The sequence below is a fragment of the Podarcis liolepis genome, assembly GCF_965112155.1.
Source record: "Podarcis liolepis genome assembly, chromosome: 1".
Lineage (NCBI taxonomy): Eukaryota > Metazoa > Chordata > Lepidosauria > Squamata > Lacertidae > Podarcis > Podarcis liolepis.
In genome coordinates, this window is record NC_139554.1 from 36,240,865 (window position 1) to 36,254,533 (window position 13,669).

Below are 13,669 nucleotides of genomic sequence, written 5' to 3' on the forward strand. Positions count from 1 at the left end.
CCGTCTGCTTCTCCCGGATGCTGGCCGCCATCTTTTCTGCCACTCAGGCCGGCTCCGCCCCCGTCGCCGCTACAGCAGCCGGCAGACGTGGCGCCCCGGCGAGGCGGCCCCTGCTGCTGCTGCTGCTGCTGCGAGCGACCTGAGGCGCGGCGGGCGGAGCCTCCTTGCCCGGCGTCCCCTCTGGCTCCTCGTATATCCCAGCCGCCGGCGCCGCAACTGGGGCTTCTCGGTTATCTTCGGGGATGGTTGGAAGAGGAGAGGGCGGCGGTTTCCCCCTTCTGCTTCTTCCCACCGCCGGCTCTTCTCCCACTGAGGCGCTCGCGGCCCTCGCGCGGGACGGGGTTGGCGGTGCCGGATGGGGCGGTTCTGGCAGTGAGGAGCCAAAATATAGGGAAGAGGGAGAAAACGCCACGCACAAAAGTTGCCTCCTAGGAGCCGGTAGCTTCTTACGCTTGAAACAGCTGTTAGAAAATATACAGGGTTTCATGGGGAAGGGCTGGGCAACATCCTAGATCTGACCACCATGTACCCCCCCCCCAAAAAAAAACCCTTTTCTCTCTCTCTAGTAAAAGACTCGCATAAGATCATCATAATATTCTCAAGGCTGCAATCCTAGCCCCACTTACCTGCTAGTAAAACCTCCTTAGATTCTGCTGGATTTACTTCTCAGTAGACGTGGGTAGCCTTGCTTCCTAAATTATGATTTACCTCCAGGGCTACCACTGGTTTTATTATTCCTTTGTGATGGCTTTTGTTGTTGCTAAACCCAATAGTCACACAGAACCTCTGTCTTCAGAAGTACCAAATATTAGCAGAAAGAGAAGAAAGCCATTGTGGGAGTAAGAATCTGGCTGACATTAAGCCATATGCAGAGTAGACCCACTGAAATGAATGGAAACATGATTTCAGTGGGTTTGAGTATGGCTTAATTGGATATGGCATTGTATTTATATTATTTTGCCATATACTCTTTATCTTATTCAGGGCTTGTATTCCTAACAAGTTTGGCCTAAAGTCACAGTTCTCCAGGTTAGCTAGTCAGAGAGGTTTACAAAGTGCTAGAAGTTGACATTTGGTCCTGTACACAAGCACTGTTGTTATTTAGGGAAGCTTTTTAATGTTGAATGTTTTACTGTTTTTTATATATGATGGAAGCCACCAAGAGTTGCTGGGGCAGCCCAGTCAGATGGTCAGGGTACAAAATAAAGTAATAATAATAATAATTTAGTCTACCACAGCAATTCATACACAAACCCACAAAAAAAACTGCTTTGGTGTGTGTCCCGCCCCATTAATTGGCCACTGTTGGGAGACAGATGGAGGAATGTGACTCTGTTGATTCTTTTTGATCTCTCAGCAGCTTTCAGTACCATCCACCATGGTATCCTAGAATACCAATTGTGTTGGAAGCATACAGGCAGCCAGTGTTGTTCTAGATCCAATTCAATGTGCTGCTTTTGACCTATAAAGCTCTATGGCTCAGAACCCCAGTATATTCTGGCATGTCTATTGTTATGTAGTGTAGTTTCACCCTGGGCCAACAGGGGGATACTGTATATAGTTTTCACTCAGGTCTGTAGATAGTTTTCACTCAGGTCCGCGGCAGTTATTTTAGGCGGGAACTCTGGGCTGTTGTGGTTACAATGTTGTCAGCCGGCTGCCTATAATACAGGCCGGCTGAGCTGTTCGCCGTCGGTTCTAGTCCAGCTTACCTTAATAAAGAGCTACTTGAAGAAATCGCTGTGCCGGCTGCTATGTCAACCCACGACTTAACACTGGCGACGAGGATGGGATAGATGGACATCAGAGCACAGCCAGATGCGGCCAGCCTCTGAACTGAGCTGAATCACTGAGCTGAATCACAGAGCGAAATCACTGAGCGAAATCACTGGGCAGAACCAATTCAGAGCTGACTGTTCTGGCTGGAGCACTGTGTTCCATCCATCGCCCTTCACGCCGGCATCGGGATCATGGCTTCACTTGTGCCTCTACCGCCGTTTGCGCCAGCCTCTGAATCATGGGACTCCTACCTCGCTCGGTTCGACTGCTACCTCCAAGCCAACGAGCTGACAGCAGTATCAACGGATCGGAAGCGGGGCCTATTCCTCAGCCTCTGTGGGCCTGAGGTGTTTGAGACGGCCCGAGCATTGGTTGCGCCTGAAGCAGTCCAGGCAACACCATGGGACACGATCCAAGAGAAGCTCCGCAACCACTACGCACCGAAGCCGTCCAAGATTGCTGCCCGCCATGCGTTCTACCACCGGAACCAGGCAGAGGGGGAGTCAATCAACAACTACACCACCGCCCTGCGACAGGCTGCAATGCACTGTGAGTTCCGAGACTTAGACGATGCCCTGATGGATCGAATCGTCTGCGGGGTCCGGGACATCCATCTGCAACGGCATCTCCTAGCCAAGCCAGACCTCACGCTACAGAAAGCCATTGAGGAGGCAGTGGCCTCAGAAGCTGCAGAACGCTCCGCCCAGGAGATCCGCAAGTCCAGCAGCCCGCGTCTTGCTAGGGAGCCAGTTCCGGTGCATCATGAAGAGGCCAGCAGTGATGAGGCATCCTCCAGTGAAGACGATGACGTGCACCAGACAAAGCGGGAGCGCAGGAAGTTCCAACAGAAGTCCAAGGGCCAACCGGAATGTGCTGGCTGCGGAGACAACCATTCCCGTGCCAAGTGTCGATTCAGAGACGCCATCTGTAGGAAGTGTTCCAGAAGGGGCCACATCGCTAAGGTCTGCCGATCGGCTCCGTCTGACACCCCCCCTTCATCGACTCGCAAGTCCAAGTCTTCACTCCAGTCTGCCAAGGAAAGTTGTTTCGCTCTCACCAACTGCCGCTGCCCGTCTGGAACCACGATTGGCCAAACCGACTCGCCTACGCGACGCAAGCTGAACGTCACGGTGCTCATTGAAGGAGCTCCATGTGACATGGAGATCGACACCGGGTCTGCCCTGTCCATCGTGTCATGGAGCACCCTCAAAAGACTGGTACCCAGAGTGTCCAAAAGGCAACTCGACTCTCACCGCGTACACCTGAGAGACTACCAGGGAAACGACATTCCCGTGGTAGGCGTTGGCCGGTTCCGGATCGCCTTCAAGGATTTTTCGGGCCTGCTCCGGTTGGTGGTGGTCGAAGGTCAGCGGCCAAGCCTCCTAGGGCTAGACTGGTTTGATGCCCTCGGCCTGGAAGTCTCCGGCATCAACTGCATCTCTAACGCAGAGACTGAGGGTCTGGTCAAAGACTTTGCCGAGGTTTTTGACGGCACCTTGGGCCAATATACAGGTACGCCCATCTCCTTTAGCCTTGATCCACAAGTCGCCCCCATCAAGCTAAAGCCACGCCGGGTTCCCTTTGCTCTCAAGGCTAAGGTGGACGAACAACTGGACAAACTGATCGCCCAAGGAGTTTTGGAGCCGGTTGACCACGCAAAGTGGGAAACCCCCATCGTCACGCCTGTCAAGCCAGATGGGTCGGTGAGAATCTGCGCTGACTACAAGTGCACGATCAACAAGGCGCTTCAGCAGCACGCTTATCCGGTTCCTGTTGTCCAACACCTGCTGCATTCCCTGGGTGAGGGTAAGGTCTTCGCTAAGCTGGACCTTGCCCAAGCCTATCAACAACTGCCAGTCGATGATGCCACTGCTGAAGCCCAGACGATCGTCACCCACCGGGGGGCATTCCGTTGCCGCCGGTTGCAGTTCGGGGTGAGTGTGGCTCCTGGCATCTTCCAAAGCCTTATGGAGCGTCTCCTGCAAGGGCTTCCTGGCGTGGTACCATATTTTGATGACGTCTTGGTGTCTGCAGACTCACACCAGCAGCTGTTCGAGCGCCTCCGTGCCGTGCTGACCAGGTTCCAGGAGGCCGGGCTCAAGGTAAAGAGGGAGAAGTGCCAGATTGCCGTTCCACAGGTAGAGTTCCTGGGCTATCTTATCGATGCCTCCGGCCTTCATCCAACCACATCCAAGATCCGCGCTATCCAGCAGGCCCCCACACCAAAGAACAAAACGGAGTTGCAGGCATTCCTGGGGCTGCTGAACTTTTATAACATGTTCCTGCCCCACAAAGCCACAGTGGCTGAGCCTCTTCACCGACTCCTTAGCACTAAGACGCCTTGGGCCTGGGGTCATCGAGAGACGGCGGCCTTCAACGCGGTCAAGGCCCTCCTTTCTTCAGACAGTGTGCTGGTACAGTACAGTGAATCCAGGCCGCTGGTCCTTGCCTGCGACGCCTCACCTTTTGGCATCGGTGCTGTCCTTAGTCACCGTTTTCCAGATGGAAGAGAAGCACCGCTCGCCTACTTTTCCAGGACACTATCTCCGACGGAACGGAATTACAGCCAGCTCGACAAGGAGGCATTGGCACTTGTGGCTGGAGTGAAGAGGTTCCATGAATACCTCTATGGCAGGACTTTTGACCTCATCACTGACCACAAGCCACTCCTGGGCCTCCTTGCCGGTGATCGTCCAACTCCACCGGTCCTCTCACCACGCATGCTGCGATGGACTGTTTTCCTGGCTGCCTACCACTACCGGCTCATCCATCGCCCGGGGAAATCGATGGGCCATGCCGACGCCCTCAGCCGTTGCCCTCTTCCAGCATTTGTGGAAGACCCGGCTCCAGCTTCATCGCTCCTTCTGATTGAGGATCTTCCGGCAGCGCCTGTATCGGCTGCCACTGTGGCCTCCGCCTCTGCCCAGGATCGCACCATCAGCCGGGTGCTCAACTGGGTGTGGAGGGGGTGGCCACAAGGGCCTTTTGCATCAGAGTTCCAGCCCTTCGCAACCAGACAACATGAACTCTCAGCTCATCGCGGCTGTCTGCTGTGGGGAGACCGCGTCGTGATTCCCCAGGGGCTCCGTCAGCGCGTCCTGGAGGCTCTGCACGTTGGCCACCCGGGAATTGTCAAAATGAAGGCGTTGGCTCGGTGTTACGTCTGGTGGCCTAATATGGACGATGCCATCACTGCCTGGGTGTCCGCCTGTCAAGCGTGCCAAGAGTCGAGGCCTGCACCACCGGCAGCTAAGGGACACACCTGGGAGACGCCAAAGACACCCTGGTCGAGGGTGCACATCGATCTGGCTGGCCCCTTTCACGGCCGGACCTTTATGGTAGTGGTGGACGCCTATTCCAAATGGCTGGAGGTCGCCCTGATGCCCTCCACCACCACCGAAGCTGTCATCCGGGTGCTGCGAGGCCTGTTTGCAACGCATGGGTGTCCTGATGTCCTTGTCTCTGACAACGGACCGCAGTTCACGTCAGGCACGTTTGAGCGGTATCTTTTGGGACTGGGCATCCGCCATGCCCTAACGGCACCTTTTCATCCATCCAGCAACGGGCAAGCGGAAAGAATGGTGCGCTCGACAAAAGAGGCACTGGCGCGCCTGGACCGGGGAGACTGGCATGAGCGGGTCGCCGAATACTTGTTCGTGCAACACATCACCCCTCATGCGACCACAGGGAGGAGTCCTGCTGAACTGCTTATGGGCCGCCGCCTCAGGTCACCGCTCGACCGGCTACACCCAGACTTTGCCGTGGCTGAACCCCCAGGCTGTGCCAACGCACCACGGTCATTTGTCCCAGGAAACCAGGTCTTTGCCCGGAACTATGTGGGGGACATCCCTTGGGTGCCAGCCACAGTAGTGGGAGTCACTGGACCTCGCTCGTACCAGGTGGCACTCGAAGACGGACGCTTGTGGCGACGGCACATAGACCAGCTTAGGCGCAGGGTTGGGGACTTGGACACTACCGAGGTGCCCCCAACTGCGCTTGCGGCTCCAGAAGAGACACGTACAGATGGCGAGGCCCCACTTACACCTCCCTCGCAAACTGCCAGTGTGGAGCCGAACCAAGCCGTTTCAGAACAGACTCAGACCACTCCACTTGCGGAGGCTCCACCCACAGCAGCGGATCCAGGGGAGTTGGTTCCAACGCCACCTAGGGTCGCACCACAGCCTCAGCGAGAACTGTGTGGCCCTCCGGACTTGGCTACCAGTCCCCGGCGGTCTGGCAGAGTTTCCAAGCGCCCAACTTATTTAAAGGACTATGTTGTTGGACAGGTATCACTGTTGGTCTAAGTATGGGAAATGTAACCGATATGCTTTTGTGCCTAATTGAACCATTACGCGTAGTGCTGTATATAAGGAAACCATTACGATTGTAACTAACGCCTTATCTTGGTGGGGAGGGGTGTTATGTAGTGTAGTTTCACCCTGGGCCAACAGGGGGATACTGTAGATAGTTTTCACTCAGGTCTGTAGATAGTTTTCACTCAGGTCCGCGGCAGTTATTTTAGGCGGGAACTCTGGGCTGTTGTGGTTACAATGTTGTCAGCCGGCTGCCTATAAATACAGGCCGGCTGAGCTGTTCGCCGTCGGTTCTAGTCCAGCTTACCTTAATAAAGAGCTACTTGAAGAAATCGCTGTGCCGGCTGCTATGTCAACCCACGACTTAACATCTATCCCAAACATACCTGCATCCTTCTCCAGAGCCCATCCCTCTCTTTGGGGATGCTTGGAGGGTGGTAACAAGAGGACCTTTTCAGTTGTGGTTTCATTGGTTTAATGCCTTTTGCAGTGAAGTCGACCTGGCATCTTTGTTTCAGCACCAGACTTATCTCCTCCACCCAGCTTTTGATGGATTACAAATGGATGTTTTGCTACTGCTGTGCCGGCGATTTCCTGTAGCTGTTATAGGGATTGTTACATTTTTGTGGCATAAAGTATTACTATTTGTTTTTAATGTGTGATAAGTCACTTGACTGGATGTGGGTGGCACTGTGGGTTAAACCACAGAGCCTCGGACTTGCTGATCAGAAGGTCGGCGGTTCGAATCCCCGCGACGGGGTGAGCTCCAGTTGCTCTGTCCCTGCTCCTGCCAACCTAGCAGTTCAAAAGCACGTCAAAGTTCACGTAGATAAATAGGTACCGCTCTGGCGGGAAGGTAAATGGCGGTTCCGTGCGCTGCTCTGGTTCGCCAGAAGTAGCTTAGTCATGCTGGCCACATGACCTGGAAGCTGTACGCCGGCTCCCCCGGCCAATAAAGCGAGATGAGCACCACAACCCCAGAGTCGGTCACGACTGGACCTAATGGTCAGGGGTCCCTTTACCTTTTACCTTTAAGTCACTTGAAAACCTTTGGGTAACGAATGACTGACAAGTCAAATAACAGTATTTTTAAAAAATATAATTTAAAGGTTGCTTTATGGGATAATTATTCTTACTGAGCAATATTACCACCAGAAATGTGTAGGTCCAGAGCCCTACAGCTTCCAAACCATCTTCATGGCAGGGGAGGAGGAAAAGTGTGCCAGAAGGAATAGTCTTCTTCCCATTGGAGCAAATGGCATGGGGATGGCATGTTCCGGCTCATTATGTGGCATAATTTCCAGCATGTTTGTGTCACTGGGATTTCAGGGTGTTAGGATTCAGCACATTTGCTTCTTCATGCTGCTGCCCATTCTCAAGGACCAGCAGGCCAAACATTGCAATTATGTCCTACCTTCCAAGGAGCTCAAAGGGACAAAGAGTTTTGCTCCTCCCCATTTGCAGGGTAGGGATTTCAACCCTGGTCTCCCAGGTGTATCCACTACATCAATAGTGTAGCCTTTGTGAAGTGTATAGAAGCATCTTCAGAGGCATGTTTTTGGTGGAAGGGGGTAGTCTAAATTTGGGAATTTTTCTTTCTCATCCTTCAACCCCTCAGTGGAAACACTAAGTTTAGTTTATAATCTTTTCCATAAGTACCTGAACAGGAATCATATAAAATATATAAGAATGGGAATTCCCTATCACACTTTAGGAAGAAATAAATCAGTGTCATTTGTGAATCTTCAGAGCTATAATATACCAATTTTATTTGTAAAACGAAGCTAGGTAAGTAACACTGGACTATGATATAAGATATTCCTGTTTGCACTATTAACATTGTATGGTAACATGAGGATTATCATGAATCCCAGATGAAGCAACACCATTGTTGCACATGAACATCCTCAAAAGAATCAAGTCCAACTACATTTGAATGCATATATATTTAATACTGTTAACTGACACATCGTTGATTTATTGCACTTTATATACAGTACATGTAAATGACGGTTCTCCCATAATACATTGCTGCAAGTAATAGAAAAGCAAACAGACACTGGAAGCCATAGAAAGCCCCAGGAAATAGATATTACAGTTTTAAACAAAAACTAATATTTACAAACTTATAATTGTACATGCAAATTTGTATTCTACACTATTTCTACATAATGCTAATTGTTTAATCCCCCCCACCCATGAAAGAGTTCAATCATACAGAAATAGTGCCTTCCTTTAATCCAAATTACAGAACAAAAAAATCAATGAATTTAAGAATGCTATGATAAAAGCATTCAGTGAAGTGTTAAAGGTACCTGAGCTGCCATAAGGAATACTGTTGCCCTGAATTGACGTATATTTGCGGATTCCATTCATTTGCAGTTTATCCTACTTATGCTAGTATAGATGTAGCATTACAACTCTAATAAAGTAGTACATATTCAAATAATCACAATTAGGAGAACTTAAAGAGGTTCACATCCTGTGCACAGAGGTTTTAAGGCAGAAATAGCACAACAGCATTTTCTTTACTCCTAGTACTTTAACTCAACAAACGGCTAAGCTAACAAGGTCATAAAATCACAAAGTGCAAAGAATAGATTGCCAGGATGCACCAATCATGGGAAGTAAATTAAATCCACAGATACTGCAATATAAAATACAATGATCAAAACTTCTGTAGGGAACACAGATTATACAGTAGACCAGTGGTGTCCATACTTTTTTCAAAGAGGGCCAGATTTGATGAAGTGAAGGGCCATGAGGGCTGACCAAAGTTGTTGACCTTGTTTTTTAAGATTGTAGTTGTGGAGGTCTTTTTAAGGGCCCCGAAACAGACTTTGGACATGCCTGCAGTAGACCAACATGTTTATAAACTTAGAGGATTCTATTCCATGCTGTATGAATAGAGCTGCTCTGCCCCCAAACACCTCCAGAGGGTCCCCCAACCTTCTGGAACAGATTTTGAGGGGGGAGGGGAATGCAGGGAAGAAGAGAGAGGAAATTCCATTGTGCAAATGGAAAAGCTTAATTGAATACAACCCATAGCAGCCCAAAATCCTTTCTTCCTGTAGCCTACAAATTTTTGCTAGTTTGGGTAGCCAGCAAAATCTCTGCATTCCCCAGTACGGGAGGGAGCTCATTTCCAATGCTTAGAATGACATGGGAGGTCTTTTAATGCTCAGCATGTCTGGGAGGTCTTTTAAGCAATTCTCCTCCCTGTTCTTAAGCTCAAGGAAAAGATTGAAGCATGTTTATATGATGCTTATGATGTACCTGGAGGATTTTCAAAGCACAGTGCAACTGCAAATATATAGGCCTGCAAAACCCAGGGCAGGGAGCAGGACATAAAGAAAAGCCATATACAATCCAACAGAAAACACTGGAAAATTATCTTTTTGAGTAAGTGAAATATTTTACAATAAGGCGGATAGCTCAGTTGGTTAGAGCGTGGTGCTGATAACACTAAGGTTACAGGTTCAATCCCCATAAGATACAGTTGCATATTCCTGCATTGCAGGGGGTTAGACTAGATGATCCTCTGGATCCCTTCCAACTCTATGAGTCTATTCTAAGGTTCTATACTAAGGTTTACAGGACTCACAGTGTAGTATGGAATGTTTAAATGTAAGGATCTATGCTACACAGAGAATAATAATTCCTGCAACACTGCAATTCAAGATGTATTTCTACATATAGTTTGTTGCCATTCTCATAACAGGCACATATAGGGCCTTCAATGTGTGTGAATTTCTGCTTGCTTTCATTTGAACTTTGATATGAGTTTGGACAAGAGCGGTGGACTTGTAATCTGGTGAACCGGGTTCGCTTCCCCGCTCCTCCACATGCAGCTGCTGGGTGACCTTGGGCCAGTCACACTTTTCTGAAGTCTCTCAGCTTCACTCACCTCACGGAGTGTTTGTTGTGGGGGAAGGGAAAGGAGAACGTTAGCCGCTTTGAGATGCCTTAGGGTAGTGATAAAGCGGGATATCAAATCCAAACTCTTCTTATTCTTCTTCTGCATGTCCTTTTGACATGGCCCTTCTCTTGAAGTCAACCTCACCTTTTCTCTCAAATGATTGACATCTAAGTGTCCATGTTCTTTCTTAAGTCACTTATAACTAGCACATAAGAATATGCTTACACTTCTATGAATTGCAACACCTTTACACACCAGCACATTTTTCTAATACCAAGGAAAATATTTGGAATGACTGTAGAACGGAAATTTAATTTTAAAGCAGCTGGGATACTGCACCACAGCTGTATTCAGTGTCATAAAGCTCTGTTATTCTTTTAATATATATATATATATATATATATATATATATATATATATATATATATATATATATATTTGTTTTCGTAGATTTTCACGGGTACAGGAATGCAGGTTTTGGTGTCCTCGGGTGTCTTCCCGTGTAAAAGTTGGGGTGTCTAGGCGACGTTTCGACGAGGTCTCACTCGTCATCTTCAGGCTGGTGCTTTCGGCTTCTTGTTACTGGAACAGAGCGGGATCTCAGTGTTTGAGTTCCTATAAATACTGTAGAGGGGTGTGGTGTATTGCCTCAAAAGTTCTGGGCAGAGGGGAAGTTCCCAGGCTAGTGTTCTTTTCTTCTTTTGTTCCTTAATTACTTGAGGGATATCTTGAGTGATTTCTTGAGTGATATTCTGAGTACCACTTAGGTGGGTCATTAGGTGTGGATTAGTTGCTAAAGCCTTCGTGTCTTGACCTCTTGAATTTGTGAAGAGTTTTTCTGGGAAGATGGCTGTACTGCACTTAGTTGTGCTTTGGCTTGGCTTCGTGTATAGGGGCGAGCTGTGGTTTTGTGCCCTGTGCCAGCCAGATCTGTGTAGGGATTGCAGGGGGGTGCAGCATCCGGAGTTGCCACTATGGTTTGGTTACTGGATGGTGTCTGTAATTTATCTGTGGAGAGGGTCTGGGTTTGGGTCTGGTGTGGTTGATTGGTGGTGGCGTTCTGTGTGCCTCTGGATCTGGTGTCGGTTTTTGTGGGGAGGGCTAATTTCCAGATGTCTGGCAGGCGGGACGTGTCGTCACGCTTGTTCATGTTGTGAGGGTGTTTCTCTATCTCGATGGCTTCCATGATTATTCTCTTGTGGTGATGTTCCATGTTAAAGAGCAATTTGGAATCTGCAAAATTAATTTCGTGTCCTGTTTCTTTCATGTGTTGGAAAAGAGAGGAAGATTTTTCTTCTTTTTTGACGGCATTCTTGTGTTCTGCGATACGTGCATTTATTCGTCTGTTTGTTTGTCCAATGTACGTGGCTGGGCAGACTTTGCAGGGTATTTCATAGACCCCTTGGTTTTCCAACTGGATTTTATCTTTGGGGTTTCTGAGGATATTGGCTATTTTTTGGTTGGTGCAAAAGGCTGTTTTGATATTGTGTTTATGGAGGATTTTGCTAATTTTATCTGTAGTGCCCTTGATATAAGGAAGGAGGGCCATGCCATTGTTTTCTTCCGTGTCTTGGTTTTTGGGGGGTGTTTCTTTTTGGATTAGCTTCTTAACCCTGTTTTGCTGGTATCCATTGGCGATTAACACATTTGAGAGATTCTGTAACTCAGTTGTCAAGTGGTCTTTGTCAGCCAGGCGTTTGGTTCTGGAGATGAGGGTCTTGGCTACGGAGTTTATTTGTGCAGGGTGGTGGTGTGATTGAGCATGTAAGTAGCGGTTGGTGTGTGTTTTTTTCCGGTAGATAGTGTGTCCTAGGGAGCCATCAGGTTTTTTGTAGATTAGGACGTCAAGGAAGGGAAGCTGGTTGTTGGCTTCTATTTCCATAGTGAATTGTATTTTGGGGTGTAGGCTGTTGAGATGTGTGAGGAAGCTATCTAGTTTTTCTTTCCCGTGTGGCCAAATTACAAAGGTGTCGTCAACATATCTGAGCCAAAGTTTGGGTTTGTGTTCTGACTTGTCTAAAGCATTGGTTTCAAAGTGTTCCATGTACAGATTTGCGATGACCGGTGAGAGGGGTGATCCCATAGGTGCTCCTTCTATCTGTTTGTATCTTTGTCCATTGTGGATGAAGTACGTGTTGGTTAGGCAGTGGTTGGTCAGGTCCAGGATGTATTCGGGGGGATTGTATTTGTTTTGAATGGCTGTCAAGGCTTCATTAATGGGCACTTGTGTGAAGAGAGATACAACATCGAAGCTCACAAGTAGGTCATCGGGATGTAGGTTTTGCTTCTTTATTGTTTCTATGAACTGGAAGGAGTTTGTAACGTGTGAAGAGATGGATTCTGCATAGGGCTGAAGTTGCTTAGCGAGAAATTTAGCGAGATTTTGTAGAGGTGAGCCTATGGAGCTGACTATTGGTCTGAGTGGTGTTCCTTCTTTGTGTATCTTGGGGAGGCCGTAGAGTTTGGGGCATCTGGATGATTTTTCTCTGGGGATGATTCTTAGCTGGATTTCTTCACTAATAGGAGAGGCTTTTATTTTGGATTTGGTGGTTTTTTCCAGATAGGTGGTGGGATCTGTTTTTATAGGTTGGTAGGTAGGGTCTTGGAGTAGATTTGATAGTTTTGCTTGGTAGTCCGATGTGTTCATCACAACAGTGGCATTACCTTTGTCTGCTGGGAGAATGATTATGTTGTTGTCTTTCCTCAGGTTGGTGAGTGCTTTCTGTTCTTCTTTGTGTAAATTGCTTCTGGGTGGTTTGCTGGAGCAGAGGATGTTGGTGACTTCAAGTCTGATTTTATTGGCTTCATCTGGGTTGATTTTGGTTAGGCTAGCTTCGACTCCGCATATGATGTTTTCCGTGGGGATGCGTCTCGGGGTAACTGCAAAGTTGAAACCTTTGGAGAGTACTTTGGTTTCAGTTGAGGTGAGGATCCTGTCTGATATGTTATGTACTGTTTGTTTCATGGGTTGTTGTGGAGGGTGGCTGGGCTTCTGGCGTCTCTCTAGTTTGTGGAGTTTGTTGGTGTGTGTGTCTGTCTTATGTGAGGTCTCAGTTTCAGCTCTCCAGACGGCTAGTTGTTTGCATTTGTCCCAGAGTGCAGGGTGGATTTTGTTACAGAGTTTGAGGTGAAGAGTGAGCAGATCTTTGTTGGTTTGGTTTAGTAGGTATCTTTTCTTATGTAGTTCGTTTCTGATTAGGGATAGTTCAGTTCGTTTCAGGATCCTTTCGGTAGCTGGGGTTTTAGAGTGGAATTTAAGTTGGAAGCATGTGGGAATTAAGTTGTTGTCTCGGCAGTTGCGTAGGAACAAGAGATCACATAAGATGGTGGCTCTTCGGATTTCTAGTTTCTCGTAGGTTCTTGTCAGCTGGAAGGTTTCCTCCCCGTAGAGGTGAGATATTTGTTTTCGTAGATTTTCACGGGTACAGGAATGCAGGTTTTGGTGTCCTCGGGTGTCTTCCCGTGTAAAAGTTGGGGTGTCTAGGCGACGTTTCGACGAGGTCTCACTCGTCATCTTCAGGCTGGTGCTTTCGGCTTCTTGTTACTGGAACAGAGCGGGATCTCAGTGTTTGAGTTCCTATAAATACTGTAGAGGGGTGTGGTGTATTGCCTCAAAAGTTCTGGGCAGAGGGGAAGTTCCCAGGCTAGTGTTCTTTTC

The 13,669-nt window shown here is 48.5% G+C and overlaps 1 protein-coding gene and 1 long non-coding RNA gene across 4 annotated transcripts in view; one reads left to right on the forward strand and one right to left on the reverse strand.

Moving 5' to 3' along the window:
• SCFD1 (sec1 family domain containing 1) overlaps nt 1–126 on the reverse strand; it is a 44,474-nt gene extending 44,348 nt beyond the window's left edge. Inside the window, exon 1 of one of the 3 annotated variants that reach the window (XM_083507911.1) lies at nt 1–126. In XM_083507911.1, the coding sequence (XP_083364037.1) occupies nt 1–31 (31 nt within the window). In that variant the 5' untranslated portion in view covers nt 32–126. The other 2 variants (XM_083507913.1, XM_083507914.1) reach the window with 2 other exon arrangements.
• The window catches only part of LOC310710286, a 21,321-nt gene continuing 7,732 nt past the window's right edge, over nt 81–13,669 (forward strand). The window contains exon 1 of the long non-coding RNA XR_014527922.1: nt 81–229. This is a non-coding gene — a long non-coding RNA (uncharacterized lncRNA). The remainder of the gene's footprint in view (nt 230–13,669) is intronic.